The following is a 20708-nucleotide window of genomic DNA, read 5'->3' as shown; positions in this document are numbered from 1 at the left end:
CATCTAGTCAACTAGTAACCAAATTTAGAATTTAATGCCGTATCTTTAAAAATAAAGAAATTAGCATTTACTTAACCATAGCACACTTGGGTAAGCTATGCCAGATCCTGTACTTGGATTCTACCTAATATTTCAAATGGGGGAATTTTCCTCATTTCATTTACCCATGGTTAGATAGCTACAAACTAGCATTTTAGTAACAATGTGTCAGACCCAAAGCATGTTATTCACATTTATACACTGTGTCCCAGCAACAACCAAGGAAAGTTAATAGACCTCTCAATTCCAGCTCCTTCCCTCATCTACTCATCTACTAATCAGAAAATGGCTGAAGGAATAAAGGAACCTGACCAGTTACCCAGAGCTCCTAAACACAGTATTTAGTTTTATGGCCACAAAACAACAACAATCCAGAAAAACAAGACTTACGGCTGTTTGAAAGTCTGTGTGTTGGCAGTTGTGGTCTTCATGTGGGTAGCATTAATTTCCTCAGAGAGCTCTTCCACAGTCTCAATATCCACCTGTTCCTCATCGTCCTCAATGTATTCTACACAGTTATTCTGAAATATGACATTCCAACAGTAAATAAAGTATTGGGAAGAAAGCACACCTAAATCTTCAACTGAACTTTCCCCTTAAAAAACCAACTTAGTGCCAAACATTAATCTTACACCACAAGTTCTAATAATCCTAAACTTGTTACTCATAAGAAAGAATTAAGTCATAAAGACAACATACGGATAATCAACAATCAAGAACTGCATTATAAAGTATAGATATGTATTAAAGTATAGATATGTATTATACAAATGTATTATAGATATGTATTAAAGTATAGATATGTATATCATCACATTCAGCAGAGTCCCCAAAGGGCTGGACTGATGCTTTAGTCTTATCTCTAATGGACAAGAAACTCAAGTACAGATGTAACAAAGCTGCATGAATCGTAAGAATGAAGAGCCATACAATAAAATCTGATGAGGAGAAAGATGGAAAGAAAAATTCAGATCCTACTTTAAAGTGCTTCAAGGCTAACTCCTTATCAAACACCCAAACATACTCATGGCAGATAATGGATGTAGACTATAGTCCACATAGTCTTCCAAGTCTCTCAAGTCCACAAAACAAGAGCCCTTGAAGAATTTCAGATATAAAAAAAAAAAAAAAAAAAAAAAACAAAACCAGACATGCTATACTTACTTATTATACTTCAAAATGAGCCAATCAGTAAGCATTTACTAAGCCCCTGTCACAGAAACTCACTGTACATTTTACAGAATAGCACAATGTATAAGTTATAGGATATGCAGCTATTTTTAAGTCCACCTTTAAAAGTAGTGTTTACTATGCCAGAAACTAAACAATGAATATGTTACCTATTAATTTTATTGTACCAGAGAGTCACCACTCAAATGAAGCATCCCAATCACCTTATTAATTCTATGTTTAAACTTGTTGGAAAATTACTTACCCCCACTTTACAGGCTCCATAAGGCTGATAAGACACTAAATGCAAGCCATCATTTATATTCCCCAATTTAAGAACATTAAAAATAATCTATATTAGCTGTAAACAACATATATTAACATTTACTCAAGGAAGCTGAATCAACAGAGTGCCAAAAGAATCTAGAGTCTGAATATTAACATAAGTAGGTATTTACAATATTTAAGCTGAAGAATGTCTGCCTACTGCATGGTTTTAATGGCAGACTTTGTAAATAATATGCAAAAACCTTCACAATGGAAGATTTAAATTAAAGTGGCTATTTACAATTTTCCTTTTACTATTCTAACACTAATCATAAGCATAAAAATAGAGGTGTTATGAGACGTACCTAAATACAAGGTAGAATTTAGGTTTTAAAGATCATTTCATATAATGTTCTCATGTTAAAAAAAGGTCAGTGTACCTTGTATGTTAGATTCCCTATTAGGAAATTGAAGCAATCCCACCCTCAATGATTAAAGATGCCCTAAAGCTTCTAGTAAGTCAGTACTGACAGCAATAGTTGTCACTGGTTTTAAAGCTGGACTGTTGATCTGATGCTTATCCAGGATGATTCACAATGGGAAACTAAAAGAAGTTCCACAATATAACTCCTAAACTCAATGAATAAACACCAGCTACCTAGTACAGATAACTGTCCTTTCGAAGGACTATGCTATAGCTGGACTATAAGGCAAATGCATAGATAATCATCAAATTTTAGAGCTAGATTCTCATTTTACAAATGAGACCATTGAGGTACAGAAATAAACAAGAAAGGAATATCAAACATTTTAGAGTCCTAAAATACTATTCTTGCTATGTTTTATCTGCATAAGGAAGCGAGGCATTTTAACAGAGAAAGACCAGCTAACACAGAATATGAATGAAGTCAAATTCTAAAGCGCCCAACTGCATGACAATCAGTGCAGAAAGTCTATTATCTGATCTTTATGAGGGACACGGTATTTTAGAGCACACCACTGGCAGCTAGCTGTGATTTACATGAAACTCCATGTCAGAGGTGAGCAAACCACACCCCTCCTATTTCTGCAAATAAAGTTTTATCGGAACAGTCACACTCATTGACTTACTACTGTTTATGGCAGCTTTCATGCTACAAGGACAACTGAGTAGTTACAACAGCAAGTCATACAGACTGCAAATCTAGCCCTTTACAGAAAGTTTATCCAACCTCTGCTCTACGTCTGACTCTAAATTACTTAGTGCAGTAAATACAATCCTAAATAGGCAATCTAGAAAACGGTTTCAGAAAAATTTAAAGAATATATAAAGGCTACATTATAAATGAAGATGAGCAATGTTCAGAATCAGAATATACACTGTAGAAATGTTTAAACTAAGGAGATAATTTAAAAGCAACTTAAGGCAGGATTATACTAAAATATTAAATGGTACTTCCCTTTTTTTTCTTCCCCAAAAGAAAAGCATTTCTGTAAAAGCAGGTAGAAAAGTTATTCTCTAGGTTTATAGTCACCCATTCTGATTCTATATGCATCAGAAAAGCTATCATCACTTTACATAATGAGTGACAAAGAAACTAACTGAAATCAAAAGGGAGTAGTACTTGGAGGATTTCTCTAAAACCCAACCTGATAGGGATTCACAAGTATCTGTTCCGTAAGGGCCTAGGCCAGACTTTCCAGAGTAGCAGAGAAGTCTCAAAGAACAATATAAGCTCAATAAATGTTACCTGACTGACAGTCTAAAACCTACAAAGTCATTTAAACATGATCTAAACCTGTGCATCCAAATGAATGTATCAGGTCTTAGTGATCTTCTGCAAAAGCTACTGTCTCTAATAATTTAAATCATTTAAATCCTTGAGGTTTCAGTCACAACAAAAATGGGCTCACCACCTTTTCTACATCATCAACCTCCTCACTCTGGTAGTCAGAAACAACATCCACAATCTCATCAATAGAATCATCGGTTTTCTCATTCTCATCGTCCTCGTCCTCCTCTTCCAAATCCAAAACAGGGAAGTCAGTACTGCTTCTCCCACCCTTCTTCTCTTGCTTGGGTTGGATCTGTTCTCCTGGGAGCAATACATCGCCTTGGAAATGTCCTTCCCCTCTCCTCCCTTTGGTAGTTCTCCTAGGAACAAGGGAAAAGGCTGCAGGACTAGAAACTCTACTCCAAGAATCACATTCAGTTTTTAGAACTCTGGCATTCTCCAGAGTAGTTCCACTTTTTCCAAGGAAATCAGAGATGCCTTGTTCTTGTTGAAGCATATCTGCATTTTCCTGACAAGTCTTTGTTTCTTTAATTAACTGCTCATCTGCCTCTTCCTTACATTCTTGTGCAGTTTCAACACATTTCTGGGTCAAAGGGTCCTTATGGTGCTTTCTCCATTTCTCCTTATCACTGTCCTTCTCCAGAGAGTCATCACACCCCTTCTCCTTGGCCTGTGGCTGAGAGTTAGATTTCTGCTCCGTAACTCTGGTCCTTGATAATTCAAGTTCATTTTCCTCCTTACAGAAGAGTGGAAATTCATTAGATTTTTCCTCTGAATCATTTAATTCTTTCTGCTGTTCCACTTTCATATCACCAAGTTTCTTAGGTTGTGCATTACTTACACCTTGGGCTGTTGTACTACTGGCTTTTTCAGAAATGGTCTTAACATCAAGAACAATCAGTTTTTCTTTGGAACTATTATGATTCCTAATACCATACTCTTCATCAACATCTTTATAATCTTCACCAATGTGTGACCTAGTAATATAGGAACGCTCAGAAGGTTTAACAGATGCAGGATCTTCTTCTGTGAGGGATTCTTCCTCTACATGATTACCCCCATCTTCCAAGGAATCATTCAGGGTTTCTTCTGAAGCAGTAGCTCCTGAGTTTTGCTTCATTTTGTTAGCCTCGGTATCTATAGCTTCTTCTCCTGACTGTAAGGTCTTTTTATTTTCCTGTTCTCTTTTTAAAAAGCTCATTTCCTCTTTCTGGTCTGCATTCTGGGATTCTCTCTTCATCTGAAGAGAAGCAACATGTTGAAGAACAGAGCTGGGAACAGGTTTTTGTCCCGGGAGCTGTAACAAGGCAAAACTTCCAGACTGGAGAGGAATAAGACTGGCTGTACCAACAGACTGCCCTGCTGAGCTACAGGCTATTTTAGTTTCGGAGCCTGTTTTACTCGGAAAGCTTTGTGGTTCCGGAGGGGAAATTCTCAGGGTCAGTGTACTAGACTGAGACACAAAACTGGGTCCAGAAGAAAGCAATGACGGTGCCTGAGTGATAACATTCATTGCTGGAGAAGATCCAACAGCCTGAATTACAGGATTCATAACAGAGAAAGAGGATGACGCAGAAGATGATGGTGTTTCTGAAGGTTTGGAAGGAGTGGGTAACCGGATTCCCATCACAGATCCTGGTAAGAAAAAGAAAAGCTTAAATCATTATTGCCCCTATCAAGATTTCCAAGATTAGACACAGGTGACTTTAAGAGATTAAGACCAATCCTGGTGTATCAACATGCCACACAGTCAAATGATTCACAGAAGAAAATTACCTGGGTTCCGAAACATGACAGGCTGTAAGTTGGGCTGAGTAGTAGAGCCTCGAAGCTGATGCAAAGGGAGGAGTTGGACAATCTGCCCATTAGGGTGCCTGAACAAGTTCATTCCACTCGGGCTCCTAACAGGCTGCAAGACCATTCGATGTCCCTGAAGTTGTGTGTTTGGGACAGGTCTAAGAGTAGGAGAACCTTGCTGCACGGGAATCAACAACAGTCGAGGTCCAGCACGTTTCACTGTGTTAGGAGAGATCTGTGGAGTAGCCACTGGAATCTGAGGGGCATTTTCTGAAAAACAGGAAATAGAAACATAATATAAGAACTTCCTTTTAACACACGCAGAAAAATTATGACACAGGATCGATCTCGCCTTCTACAATAACTTTTAATTATGAAGTTGGCAAAAGCCTGCACCTCTATGATATACTACTTAATAGTTCTATGGCTGAGAACAATTTATTTTAAACCCAAGTGTTAACCAGACATGGTAGAACCTAACATTAAGAACGATAAAAAAAAGAAAGCTTCAGTTGTGAAGTGGTGCATTTAAAAAGTTAATGCTTCTGGACTAAAGGAAAACATTGCAGTTCTCTAAATCTTGATTCACATTTAAAGTTAAAGAGATCATCCATGATAAAGTTCTCTTCAACTTTAAAATTCAGACAGTTAACACTAGTGACTTAGTATCACAGTTCATTCTCAAGATAAAGTCAATGAATAAAAATCACAAAGTATAAAAAGCCTCTTGACTTTTTAATTTCACTGGCAAACAAGCAAAGCTTAAAGACTTGTGGAAATTATTTTTCTAAACGGGAAAGAAATATACCCCCTAAAAATGGAGTGAAATTGTGGGACATACAAGAAGCAAGCTTTAGAAGGGATTTCAAAAGAGCTTTAGAAGAGATTTCAAACTGTTGCTAGTGTCTATAGATGCACCTTAATGTTTGGAAGTGATACTTAGAAATTCTAAAGACATGGGGGAAAATGTGAGTAACCTAGGTAAACTGTTAGCGACAGGTATAAAGAGGTAGAGAAACAGAGTAGTAAGCATAAATAAAACTCATCTAACATTACCATTCAAATTAGTGATCTTATTTAACAATAATCAAAACAAAGATTTTCACTTAACATACGAGATCCTATCCAATAAGCATTCTGGCCACCAAACATACTAAATTTCTAAAAGAAAGCCATGCTCCTAATATTTAAATAACAAAATTTATGCAGAAGATCCAGGACTACTCTTGAAAATGAGATAAAACTCAACGACCAAATTGTTCATGGAAAAAAGTATTCAATTCAAACAAAACCATCTATCTTATGTGAATTAAGACACATGTTAACACATTCTTAATTTCCTGAACATTTTTACTCAAATTATGTATCAGAAAGTAATTAAAATCCTAATTACTGCAATTCAGACCATGAAAGCAGCTTTTTATATATTAAATGTGTGTTTACTGAAACGCGGGAACAGAGGAAGAAGAGAAAATAAGGGCAGTCAAATGAAAAATTCACAGATGTCTAAGTGCCTAAGTTGAGATTCTTTTTATGAACCTAGAACAAAATTACACACACTTTCTTAGAAGTAGCTGTTGTCTGAGTCAGTTTCATTTGTAAAAGAGCACATAAGGAAATTTATTAACATTAGTATTTCCTCAAGAGATATTTGCAGAAGCTATTTTCAGGTGGCATATGAATATGAAATACTATATCACAATGTCACAAAGATATCCCCCCTTTCCAATTTCAATCCTATTAATTATATATTAAGTACCATTTCTGATGTCTTTCATATTAAGCCAGAATTTTGAGGTTTTCTTCATTAACAGAGGGCAGGTCACATGCTAAGAATAGGCAGTAGTCAGCTAGAATTTAAATTTTTTTTTATTACTCCTGGTGTATTTATTTATGGGATTTAGCCTCTATTTTGGCAAGTAATGTTGGCTTCCAATTAAAATAATATTGCTCCTTTTAAAAATACATTTAAGTAATACATAAATGAGTGTTCTAAGGAAGAATATTAAGTCAACAATAGTACAAATGAGAGGCAGTGCAAACTACCTGAATGTAGATTCTGAGAGACTAGAATCTGAGAAATAATGAATTTTAAGAAGTTAAGATACTTTATGTTTCGTGACAGAATTACAGATTGAAATCCATGTATAGTTTAGAAAACATAGTCAGTTAAAATGCCAAGATATGACCACTGAGATTCCATAGGAAATATTACACAAGCAGCTTCAACAAAAATGACCTCACTTCCTACATCAGTTATTAAACTAACCATTTTTATGTTTGTTTATGGGAGAAGCAGAAAACAAAAAATTTAATACTGTCACTTTTCAGTAACTAAAGTTCAACAAAGCATCAGCTTATAAACTCCCAAATTATTTATTTCCTAAAATATCAACAGGAATTAGGATCATGTCACTAAAGGCAAAAACATTTAGTAGGAAAAATATCAGTAACCAAGACGGAACTGCTACTGGCTATTTATTTCGCCTTAAATCCTGCAAAGACTCTCACTCTTTTCCATAGTTAATCCCTCTTGAGTATAGAAAGAGAATATTTACTTTTGCTGGTTGAATTACAATAGAAAAATTACCAAAGCATAGGATATTCCCATCTCAAACTCAACCAAAGTCAACAAGAGAAAAATTTTAACTAGAAGTTGATAAACACATAAAATACTAGTGTCCTAAACAAATATAATGCCCTTTTTCTATTTCAATCAGTTCACGCATAATAATTAAACAAAATGGTCAGTAGTATAGGGAAAGTGGGCTGATTCATAAATTATTTTTACTAAGCAAGAGGATCTAGAATTTGAATCTTCAGCAAGGAAAAGGAGAAGATCTGGGTTGGCTGCAGCATAGGCAGCAGCTCTCTTCTCTCCTTCACCCACCCACTCCCATTTTTTCCGCCCCCATAAAAAAAATGACCACTGTTCCCAAACAGGAGTGCCTACATTTGGGCTCCCTCCTCAGCATGTGCATGCCCCAGCTCTCAACGCACAGCAAGTTGTACTTCCTGTTTAGTGTCTACTTGCTCCGAGTTCCACTCCCATAAACATTATTTCAGTATCCTATAGCCAGCATTTCTAGCTAACATTTGAATATTTTAAGTATCTCCTAAGGAATCTCTAGCTCTACTAAACCATTTGTCAAGGATGTTAATTTACCACCAAGGTGCCAGTTGTGGTTGTTATTATTAGTTTTCTGGTTACAAAGCTGCGTAAATTTTCAGTGATTTCTCCAGATATTACCCACAAGCTCAATTATTTTTAGTGTTCAGTTTTGCAAAGTGCAACAGTTTTCAGGAATACATGTTATCATGTTATAGCAGAAAAACCTACACTGTTTCCCTGATAGATCTATAATCCTGTCACAACCGTCACTTTACATAAATAGCTGTACAGTAAACCAGCCAGTAACATCTAGGCCTTACCTGGTCTCTGGCTCACTGGTGGACTCCCATCAATTCCCGAGAGTATAATGGGAACAGAGCCCAGAGATGAAGTTGGTGTGGTCACCATGGAAGAAGATGCAGCTGTGGTCACCACGACTATGGAGGTGGAGGCAGTGGAAGCAACAGGAAGAGTTATGGTTGGAGAAGATGCTACCAAAGACTTAGGAAAAGCAACGGAAGCCACAGGGGTAGTTATCCCAGTCGTTTTGATAAGGTTCACAGTGGCTGTAGACTGGGTAGGTGTTACAGGGGTGCTGGTATTAGTTTCAGAGACCTCAACAACCCCTGTAATGGTGGCACCAGAAGAATAAGTAGGTTCTTTAGCTCCCACGTCAGAAATAGCAGTCATAGGTGTCACAGCAGTAACATTCTCTAAAAACACTTGTGGGGTGGTAGTAGTGACAGCAGCAGTCACAGGGCTGCACACCTGAACTGGCTCAGAAGAAACCACAGGTGTGACGACCATTACTGGAGAAGGTCTGATACTGAACTTCTGTGGCCCTGTTAGGGGTTGGGGTGTGCTAACTCCAGGTATCTTCTGCTGCAGGGCTCCAACTTTACTCATCACAAACTGTGTGAACACACCACCAGGAGAGGGTCGAGCCGCTGCAAATAAAAATTTGCAGGTCAAAATCTTCAGTTCTCATATTTTATCCTCTTAGTGATTGTGTTTATTAACATTTATTGTGCACCACTGGGTCAATTTCTTACAGGTACTACCTACCTGTATTATATGGGCCAATTCCCACTCACAGAAATAAACACTTCCCTCAACCCATAATTCTAAAAAGAAAGGAATTACAATTGGGTGTTACTACTAGATTCTTTCGGCTATGTAATATAGTCAGGTTGCCATGACATAAAGACAGTACAGCAGCACACAACTTCATCATCCGAAAGAGATGAAGAAAGCAAGAAGGAGATTTTTTTCCCTAATTCTAATTTTAAAACTTGTTCCTATCACTTCCTCCCATCCCAGGATCTCCATCTCTTTATTGTCTTCTTATGAGGCAGATACGAATGTCCACATTTTTTCAAAAGAGGGCAGGATAGAACTGCTTTTTTAAAAGACTATCGGTTAAAACTACTTTTTAAAAAAAATGGTAAAATGGGTTCTTTTTAAGACATACAATGCCTATCACTCTCTCTTCACACAACACCAGCATTCAGCCAGAAATTTCAATCTCCTATTAGAGGAATAAAATACAGCAATCAACACTTTTACTTAACATTTCTAGATAAATTTGAAACAAAAAAGTGGAATTTAATAAACTAACTGTATATGCTCTGAATGCTAAAACACTAATGTTTTCAAGAAGGTAATTTATTACAGACTAGTACTGAAATGTTAAAGAAAGGTTTTCATTCACAGAACAGGGATGAATAGAATCAAGCAATGTTTCTAAAATTAAGTTTTACAAAAGTCTTCTATTTTAAAGCCTATACAATTCCTGCTCATCCCACTTTGGTTTTGCTAGCTCCTTGGTTTCTTAAGCTCAAGGAACAAACATGATTGATACCAAAACAACAGTCTTCCTAGGAAAATTAAAGTAAGTACTTAAGAATCTTACCTTTTTAAGAAACAAAAGTGAAATCTAAGTCTTTTCTACATGAATAAAACCAGTCAAAAAGTTGAGAAATAACTGTAAAACTGATCAAGATCAATTTACCTAGTATTGAATATCATCAGAAGAATTACCAAAAAAGGGCCTCCCTGGTGGCACAGGGGTTAAAGTCTCAGCGCTATCAAGCTACCTGTAGCCACTGTAGAATGAGTTCCATCCCTGGCCAGGAGGTGACCCAAAGGGCACAGCAGACCTTGCCTGTCTCACCCACTGCTCTCCTCGGCAGTGTATTTCAGTAGATCTGCCTGTTTTGCTCCCCACTCTGTCTCTGGTGAATCTTCTCAACCCACCTCCCCACACCTCTGCTCTACACTCCAGCTCTTGTATGCATAAATAAAAAAAAAAAAAAATCTTTAAAAAAAAGTTACCAAAAAAAGTAGTAGTAGTAGTAATAATAATAATAAAAATAAAAATAATATCCAGGCAAGAGAGACATCAAGAATAAGAATAATGCCAAAATTTTTACCGCCTCCATACCGGTATCCACTGACCCAGCACCAAATCACAGGCCTTTCCAAAACACACATATAAGGTCCAACTTACCAATTGGTCTCTTTGCCGGAACAAATGCCTTCAGATTCTTCCCAGGGCGATTTGTTGTAGTGCCGGAGGAGGAAGCCGATTTGGAATTGGATGTTGAAGGCAACAGGGTACGTGGTTTCCTGGATGCAGCCACCTTGGCATTTGATGCTACCTTGGAGATGACAGTACTGAGGGTTGAGAGGTCCAGGACTGAGGGTCGCAACCTGCCTGTGATATAAGCAGCTAGCCTATTGGCTGGATGCAATGCCCCCATCTGTCCCAATAGCAACTTAGCCTGCGGGTAACTCTTACCATTAACCTGAAACAAGTGGCAAAGAGAAATTCTGTAAAGATAAAATTCTCTTGCTAACTCATCTCCCTTGACAGGGGTTTCATTTTTACAAGGTTTAAAAAGTCTATTTTTCAGATTTAAAGGAAAAAGGAATGGACTTTTTCCATCTGGGATAATCTGAGTAATTAGGAAGTGAAAAAATGCTGTCATCTGATGTTCTGAACTAATCTCATTGCCTTCATTTTGGTGGTTTCAAAATAGGAAATGATAATTTCTGCACCCTAGGTAGTGAAAAATACAGTCAAATCTAAGGAATCATCCAATTCTTATATATAAGCAATACTGGTTAAGCTATTAACAATCATCAGCAGAAATGGATAACTATTTCACAAAACCTCTGACAAGATTGGGCAGGCACAATGAAGCTTTCTTAAGAGTCCTTGCAAGCATCCGTCATATTTGAAAAATATACAGTGAATCTACCAGTTTGCTTATGCCTAAGCCATAAAGTCATCTCAGTTTTCAGAAAACTCTGCTTTGAAGATAGTGTCTTCATCTCTTGGACAAAATCTGGGTTCAAGATAAACATTACAAGAAACTCACTGTAATTCTAGAATTAGCCATGAAACTGCCAAAAGAAAGTGAATCTGAAAATGAGATAAAGATGTTTCTCTACTGCCAGAGTTTATGGTCTGCCCATCTTGGGCAGAATTTTTATAAAAAGAAAGAAAACAAAATCCTCTTATTCTTACCTATATTCTTTAAGGCATATTGCTGGGTGACTAAAGATGACCGTTTTTCTGTCCCTTTTTCCTGTCATTTAAAAGAAGCAGAAAAACTCCTACTCTCTAAATTAATAGGGATTTGATGAGAATAGCTACAGCAAGCCACTCTATCTTCAAAGACACAAAATTACTCTCCAATTCTTAAGTAAAATTGTGCTTATTCCCAGACAGAGCAGGAATATCTCTGCCTGGCGTTTGGTAAAAATGTGATCTTCCATCCAAAAGTAAATTTTACTATGGAATTTTTTCCAATCTATGGCTCTGAGGTCAGTTACTCCAATCTGCTGCTTTGGGACTTGTTCTAAAGACTACTCAGCAGCTTTCTCAATGTTTACAGAGGTCTCACTGCTTATGCAAGCTGACATTTTACGGTGACTTGTCTTAGATAAAAGAACACAAAACTTCTAAGCCAGTACCTCGGGAGGTCTAGTCTCTCTAGAAATGGTCTCAAGCAAATCTCTATTCCTATCAGTCAACACATGAAATAAAAAGAAAACACTGTTCTCCTCATGATGAAGAGTTTAAAAAAATACCAACAGAAGCAGTTACATAGCATCATCAAGAGTAAACTGCAACTAAGAAGTTTTTAATCAACTGCATCAATAATATTACTATGGAACAGTACTTGTCCAGATGTGGTCATGCTTGTAAAGTCAAGTAATCTTAACAGTAAGTCAGATATATTCACATATTTGCTACTGATATAAAAGTGCATTTAATGTCACTAAGCAAGGAGAAAATTTTTTTTGACTTCTCTTTCCAAAGAATATCCTAGATGCCAGTGTAATTCTGCTAATATAACATGCCTGAATTACGAAACAGCATGGATAGATATACTTGTCCTATGAAACAATGATTATACTGAAAAAACAAAACTTATGAGTCAAAGAAGGAAATAAATGTGGCTCAATTTTTAAAAGTATTATGTATTTGAACTCTATCTTACTAAGTCTAAATTTCCTCCAAGTTTCCAAACATTATTCTGCCTTAAAATCAATTTTACCTTGTTTTGAAGCTATCTGGTAATAATCCTAAAGTACCCTAAAGAATCTCTTTGTTGTCAAACTATCACTAGAGCCCAGGCAATAAAGTTTAAGAAGAACCACTTTCTGGAAGACTAGAAAGAAAATTAACTTAGGTCTACTTTAAAAAGATAATGATTTTGTCACCCAGTTCCTAGGAAATGTGAAGAAAAATTTTATAAGGCTCACAAAGGGCTCTGAAAAAAATCAAGATGCTATCTAAGTATAAAAAACTCTACACCCAGATTAAAGGTAATTCTCACCTGGATAAGCCCAGATGTGCTTGAACTGGGTTTACGTCTACAGGCCACAAGCTTCCCTGCAGGAGAAAGCCCTGCATAAAAGGGCAGACCTTTGCCTCCATGTAATCTCTCCCTCACTGAATCCAAGGCATCTGTCTGCATTGGAGAGATATCATCCATTTTCCCAGGGGATAATGGACCATCAGGAGTCTCTGATCCAGATTTCTCAGCCATACAATCTTGGTCTTGACATGATGGCATAGAGATTTTCACACGAGAAGAATAAACAGGAGGGTTCTTCTCACCCCGGCTCTTTCGCTGAGAAGCCAACTCAATGATGAAGCTGCCCACCTTAAGTGACTGTGGCATGTTGCTATTGATGTGCTGAGATAAGATGCTCAAGATCTTGTTCCGATCCTCCTCCCAGTTGCAATCTGAGATGATTTCTATCAGTTTGGTGGGACCACCAGGTGATCTCTGATGCATATAGGAGGTAGAAGAGGATTCCCCTTCATTGCAGGAAGACTTCCAGCTCTTTTCTGATAAAGAATTGAAAGACCATTTTATACCACAACATTTTATACTTAACTTTGAAAATTTTTCTGAGTTCTAAGAAAACTGCCAGGGGCACAGAAATTCAACAGTTGCTCAGTGTCCCATTTTCCTATACTTACATTGGTAATTTAACGCTCACAATTTTGGAGCTTTCCAGGAAAAAGAAAAATTCTAGGATTAGGCTATAATATTCTTCATGATCCTACTGACTGGACTCTAATAAAATGAGAATATCACTAAAGATTGTTCTCAAAGGGCCGCCCCAGTGGCACAGCGGTTGAGCGCTGGGTTGCAAGGTTGCCACAGCCTCTGCAGCGCCGGTTCGATCCCCGGCTGTTCCCCGGCCACCGGAGGAGGGTCCCACATGGCGCGCAGACCTCTCCTGCCGCCCGCTGCTCCCCTCAGCAGTGTACTTCGGTCCTTCTGCCTGCTCTGCTCCCCGCTTTGGCTCTGGTGAATTCTCTCGCCCTCCCGCGCTTCTGACTGTACCCAGTGCTTGTATAAATAAATAAATAAATAAATAAATAAATAAATGAATGAATGAATGAATGAATGAATGAATAAATAAATAAATAAATCTTTAAAAAAAAAAAAAAAAGATTGTTCTCAAAGTCCCAACCATTAGATAAAAACATGTTATCTTGCAAACAAAGCATCACATAACAAAGTTAAGCTTATTTGATATAGTTCAGTATTCTGATATCCATAAAGGCAAAACAAAGATACTTGTAAGATGTTTTGTAATATCTGAAGAGTAGCTTCAATCATAAAGAACAACAAGAGATGGTGCTCTCATTTAAAAAAAATTATAATAGTGCACTCTACCTTTAGTTTCTGCTACAAATACCTCTGAATTACTTCTTTGTCTCTAGATACTTTTCCACTTCTATATTATATGCTGATCACTCAACTAATCAATGTGTTTATATTTGTTTTAACTAGATGAATATTTCACTAGACACTTCTATTTCTACTGCAAAGTCTCCCACTCTTTGTGCTACAGTTACAAGTTTGTAAGATACAGATCCCCTTGGCCTTCAGGGTGATCATGCTCTCAGGAGGGTAGATTCCCTCCACCCTAGCAGTCTCCTCCACTTATCTTAATTTGTTATAGGAACATTATTACTTTAGCATGTATCATACAAAAAAAATTAGGAAACTGCTGTTTAAAGGTCTGAAGTCATAAGAAATAAAACCAAAAACAAATAATCCCTAGACGTCATATCCCATCACAGCAATTCTGGCATCAGTCTCTACTAAATCAGTGATATCCTTCCTTCTTCCCTCTGAATTTCTCCAACAATCATGGCTACTGGGAGCCCAAAGGAAAATTTTAATAGCTGATGATGCCAATGTCACTGAGGTTTGAAAGGAGTTAAAAAAAAAAAAAAAAAAAAACACAACTATTGACCATATCCTAAATCTATCTTGCAACGTACCACATCAACATAAATGAATTTTATTTCTTAAAACAGGCCAGGAGTGATAAGGTACACCAAATAATAGGTTTATCTATCACTTCTATATTTAGAAGAAGCTAAAAACAGGATAGGTAGACATTCTGGACTGCCTACCTATTCTGGATTCTTCTTCTTATAGCCCAGCCTATATTAGTATTATTAAATGATAAGCTCTTGCTACTTATCAGAATCTGCATTCTGACCTTGCGATTTATCAGAATCATCCTCCAGGTCACAGGTGATTGGTTTCAAGGACTGGTGTTCAGCCTCAGGCTCCTGAGGAAGGGAATAACACAGAAAGAACTACTTTAATACCTATTTAATATCAAGAAAGACTAGGTTATAAACATTAAATCTCTCAAAGAAGACTGAAACAGTAGAAAGATTGAAATGGCAACCTTTCATATCTACATTCACAGTTGCATTACCATCATATTATACAATCACAGGCAAAAACAAGTAGTCTGTTCTCTAATGTCCTTAACAGTGATTGAGTCACCAAGAAAATAATTTGTATTGCACTTTTTAGTGTATTCTAGGGAAGTGGGGGAGTTGGGAGAGGCAGTGGACTGATGTTTAATGAATAAGCTTCATTTATTTAGAAAAGTTGAAAGAGGCAAATTCTAATAATTACATGATCCATGACTTGATTAAAACCAGAAATGTTTACATTTTTAAAAAATCACCCCATATCAGAAAGCATAATACTTTTAATAACCCTAAGGGACTGATCTTCAAAAGAGATTTATAGAAAAATAAATTGGCATACATGACATGCAAGTCTTCATTATCCCACAAAAAATTACTGAGTTATTCTGAAAGTAATGCAAGTTCTAATACCAGGAAAAGCAAATTGTAAGTTAAAAAGACAAATTATGCAATAATTCACCTTTGCACTACAGTTCTCGGGACTAGAATGACATGAGTCCTGCTGCTGCAATGATGGGGTTGGGGATGGTGATGGCTGTCTCTGTTCCTCCTTTTTTCTTTCATATACTCGAACTCGGGCACAAGTCATCATACTTTCAAAGTACAAGTAGACTGGATCCTTATCCTCTTCCCGAATCTGTAAGTTTCATAAGACAAAACATTCCATACGTTGGGGGGTGAAGGGAGGGGGGTGGAATCTCCTAGACTCCAAAAGGAAAAGGCCATTTAATCTTTGTTTCTAATACAAAAGCTGAAATTGTTAAATGCAAACTTTAAAGTTAAAATAGTACAAGAACAGTTCACATCTGCTGACTCCTGGTGCAAATTTCTCTATGAGAAATTTCAGACCACAACAGAATAGAGCTTCTCAAATTATCTGTAGTAAAGGATGCACTGCTTCATTACCACTCCAACCAGAAAACAAGAGACTTGCATAAAGCAAAATACCAGCCCAAGATTTTTGGTAGATATAAAATTTATCAACTTGCTTAAATTTCTAAGTACTTGCTCTCATTTTCTATACTTATTTCGTCACTGGTGACAAACAATTTTGGATAAGTACTGGCACAAAGACTACGCTGAATAGCACTGTACTATAGGTACTATAAAACCTTTCTCAATTAATGAACTGGGAAGACTGAATATATTTAACAGTCAGAAACACTTAAGAGACTAACACAACAGTGTTCGCATAGTCATATAACATCGACTTCTATTTTAAATCTCATCCTTTCCATATTGTATATGAAAGAGGGTATTTTCTTAATGATTTTGTAGCAACGAAACGCACTACCTTCCTATTACTCAATTACACAAGGAGAGTAAGATTATCTTTAAAAGACTTTCGCTTACCACAGGATTGGGTTTGGGAGTATATGCCCGTGCAGGTTTAATTCCAGTGAGCGGTTTGCCCTTCACAGTAGTAGATAAAACTTCTGGTTGCGGCAACAACAATGGTTTCATAGGCTCAATGACAGAAGGCGTTGGGATATAAACTGGCTCTGGATCTACTTCACCTTCTACTTTCACCCACAATGGGTAATGTCGAACAGGCTGCTCAGGCTCTGTTTCACATATAGCTTAACAAAAATGAGGACAAGATTTTAGGAACCTTTGGCAACAAATGTTTACTGAGGTATACCGCGGAAACAAAGTATGCTCATTCATAAAAAGCAGTAACTCATTACAAAAGAATCAAACAGATACTCACTAAAAAACTTTCACTCACCTTCATGAAGCTTAATTTAGTCATCTATTGACCAAATGTTTGTCAAATACTGTTTTAGGCATTCCAGAAAACACAGCTATGAATAAAAAAAAGTTTCTACCCACAGAGTTCACAATCCAGTAGGAGAAAACTAATGAACATGTAATATCAAGTAATAAATGCCCAACAGAAAAATACAGTGGGTAAGGAAGAGTAAACAAATGGTATTATATTTAAGATGGTCAGAAAAGGCCTTCTCAGTTATCCTGAAAATACTATCTATCTTTTCTTTTATTAAGAGTAACAACTATTTATTGAACCTTACTATGACCTATTCTAAGCACTTAATATATTTTAACTCATGTCATTGTTACAATTATCCTTGAAATAGTAGTACCATTCCCATCTTGCAGCAGTTAAGGTTCAGGAGAGTCCAGGACTAGAAGGCAGAACCAAGATCAAATCTAGTCAATCTGAGATGTTACTCTTGTCTTTATGTTCAAACTCAGTATAGAGAAGCAAAAAGATGTCAACAGGGGGAAAAAACGGAATTAACCTGAGGTAAATTCATACTATTCAGAAGCTCTTCACAAGGGAAACCATGCCCATTGCCACAAAAAAGCTACAATGCAGCAAAAATTGTATGTTGCATTTTAATGGTCAGTCCTTAGAGATAAGGCAGCTGCTTCTAAGTCAAGATCAAAAACCGTTTCCTAAAATCACATAAAATGTGACCAAGCAGCATTCACACTTAATTCAAATAATTAGTTCAATTAATGTCAGAAATTAAACTGCTTGTGTGATTTCTTAAGTGTATTTGTCCTTGTTACAGGGCAACAGGAATGTGAAAAGGGTTGCCTGACTGGGTCCTCACCTGCATGTTTAAAGGGGGCTTATGATGAGACTCTACTGTACGCACACACAAAAAGATTAATAGGGGGTTTATTTACAAAAAAGGGAAATGAAGAAATGAGTAACTCAGTAAGATAAATTGGTGAATGTGTCCTACCAGTTCCGCTGAGCTGGGACCCCAATAGCATGCTGAAAACTGACTAAAAACCAAGGGTCCCCCAAGACCCACATGTCTGGTTACATACCAAGCCTGGCTGCTTAACTCCACCCTCAGTTCCCAGCAATCCTCCCTTTGTGGTGATGACATTATGGGATTTGTAGTCCTTGGTGTCTTGGATCTCTCTGGTCTGGGGTGGGGGTGGGGTCCATAAAACCTATTTGTGGAGTTTGTTCAGGACACCCTCCCCCCCAACACCCTGAATATTAAGACCCTACTAGTAAAGAACAACTCTGTCTAAAGAACCCCTATGGCTAACATCAGAGTACAATCACAAAATATCAAATAAAGGCTGAAAGATTCAAACAGGGAGGGGGGAATCTTCAGAGGCACAAAGTAACTGAGCCAATTACTTAGCTACTTAGCAGTCTCTCAGCCAACTGACAAAGGCTTCTAAGACCCCAGGAATTCACTCACATATTTAAAGCTTGACTGTCTACTAGGTGTCAGATTTTGCAGATAAAGATCAAAACTGACAAAAATCCTAACATTTAAATTGGGAGGAGGGAGGTGAGACAGGCAACAAACAACAAATTAAGGAAAGCCTATTGGAATTCTTTATTGTAAGTGCTTACAAGAAAAAAAAAGTAGGAAAAGGAAAATAAATAGTATGTAGGAATGTGTATTTTGAGGGGAAGTGTTGCAATTTTAAAAAGGGTCACCAGATAAGCTCTCAGAGTGAGGGTGGATACTTTAGAGAGGCTTTATCACATATTTGGTAAAAACTTTATTGTCTAGTATAGCTAATTAGCATAAACATATTCTATCACACCACACACACACAAAAAAATGTCTTCAGGGTAAGCACTATTGGCTTTGACCTCTAAATGATCTTTCAAGGATTTTCTAAGTTTCCACAAGCTAAAGATGGTACGAAGTAAAGGTCCCCTTTCATCTTTTTCTTTTAAAAGGAATAGCTACAAAATACAAGGTACGGTACTTCAGAAGAAATTTCTCATAGAGAATGAAAGAAAACTGTAAAGTTTCAACTACTGATAAACGGAAAACCGACTTAAGTCCAATTAAAAAAAGGTTCTTCAGGGGGACTCCTTGGTGGTGCAAGGGGTTAAGATGCAACCTATGAAGCTATCTGAAGCTATCCGCAGCCACTGCAGCTCCCCGCCAGGAAGCTACCCACATGGCACACAGACCTCTCCTGTCACGCCCGCTGCTCCCCTCAGCTGTGGATTTCAGTCAATCTGCCTGTTCTGTTCCCAACTGTCTCTGGCGAATCCTCTCACCCCCCCACACCTCTAGCCTGTACCCCAATTCCTGTATGCATAAATAATCTTTTTAAAAGGGGAGACTTCATAAAAGGAGGTAATTGGAAAGGGGAGAGTTCAGCACAATTTAGGACATGAAAGATTAAAATGATGGCAACATAATCACACAGGTTAAGTGATAAATATCACAACCATCAGAAACAACATCTGAGGCCATGAAAATGGGACAGACTCCGCCACGAGGTCAAGAAAAACGGACCAATTCCTCACATTCCATTAGCACGCTGTTCACTTGCCTCCTTTACAAAAACTGGGATCCAAGACAGAGCATTTCTCTGCTCTCCTTCACGGAATAGTAGAGATCCTTCTACTCTGCACATGAAGCCCAGAAGAAGGTAGCTAGTAGCAAAAACAGGACTAAGGAGAGAACCGGAGTAGCATATATTCAGAAACCAAAGTCAGTGAAACTTCTTTCAAGGAAGTAGGGTCACCATTTCTACTTAAATGCCTCCTAATATGTTACCCTTTCAAGGTCCCCTAGCATTACTGCTGTCTTTCCTTCTTAACAACCTTCTTGTTCATGACGCTTGAAATATAAAGCAACCTTCGTTATTGTGGCCCCTAAATTACAATAAATGCATATCGATGCTTAACACATATCTTTCTTCATCAAATTGACAGTAACCTGTTAAAGGTAGACTGGGTTTGAATTATCTAGCAGTGTACTCTCATGCCTAGCAGTGTGCAGTAGTTGTTCCATAAATGAACAGTGTTAGACAAGTCCTACAAAATGGTTCTGCTAATAATCAGCGTACTATAATCCTCTCCCATCTTTGTAGGCATTTTCAACCTTTCTGTTGTGAAATGCCCATAAAGTGCAGAAATATGTATATACAAGCTTAATATACAGTAAAAAGTATACACCATGTAACACTCATACAGATAAAGAAATGGAATATCACCAAAAAACCACAGAAGTCTTTGCATGCCCTTTCTCAGTAACAATCCCTTCCATGGGAGAATCACTTAAAAACGATAGTCACCTCCCTACTTTCCTTTTTAAACACCAAAGTGTGTGTTCTTAAACATCATAGCTTTATTTTGTCAGTTTTCATAGCTTCTGTAAATGCAATCATAAAGATGTATACTTTTGGTTAGTTTATTTCCCCCCATTTAACCCTGTACTTGTAAACTGCATCTATGCTGTTGCACATACCTACAATTCATTTTTTTACTGTGGCACTCTACTGACTCTACACATACTCCTGAACATTC

General features: G+C 37.3%; 1 protein-coding gene across 17 annotated transcripts in view; it reads right to left on the bottom strand.

Moving 5' to 3' along the window:
- MGA (MAX dimerization protein MGA) overlaps positions 1-20708 on the bottom strand; it is a 131476-nt gene that overhangs the window by 12246 nt on the left and 98522 nt on the right. For 6 of the 17 annotated variants that reach the window (XM_037502266.1, XM_037502265.2, XM_037502264.2 and 3 more), the window contains exons 10-18: positions 16787-17013; positions 15894-16070; positions 15208-15280; positions 13011-13528; positions 10670-10967; positions 8481-9107; positions 5028-5318; positions 3370-4886; positions 430-560 (exon numbers count right to left, since the gene is read on the bottom strand). In XM_037502266.1, the coding sequence (XP_037358163.1) occupies positions 430-560; positions 3370-4886; positions 5028-5318; positions 8481-9107; positions 10670-10967; positions 13011-13528; positions 15208-15280; positions 15894-16070; positions 16787-17013 (3859 nt within the window). Of the gene's footprint in view, positions 1-429; positions 561-3369; positions 4887-5027; positions 5319-8480; positions 9108-10669; positions 10968-13010; positions 13529-15207; positions 15281-15893; positions 16071-16786; positions 17014-20708 lie in introns of those variants that run through there. The other 11 variants (XM_037502268.2, XM_037502269.2, XM_037502270.2 and 8 more) reach the window with 11 other exon arrangements.

The sequence above is a fragment of the Talpa occidentalis genome, unplaced genomic scaffold, assembly GCF_014898055.3.
Source record: "Talpa occidentalis isolate TD23 unplaced genomic scaffold, MPIMG_talOcc4v2.1 talOcc4.11, whole genome shotgun sequence".
NCBI classification, from domain to species: Eukaryota; Metazoa; Chordata; class Mammalia; order Eulipotyphla; family Talpidae; genus Talpa; species Talpa occidentalis.
The sequence above is the reverse complement of the archived record's forward strand: the minus strand, read 5'-3'. Positions and strand labels throughout refer to the sequence as shown.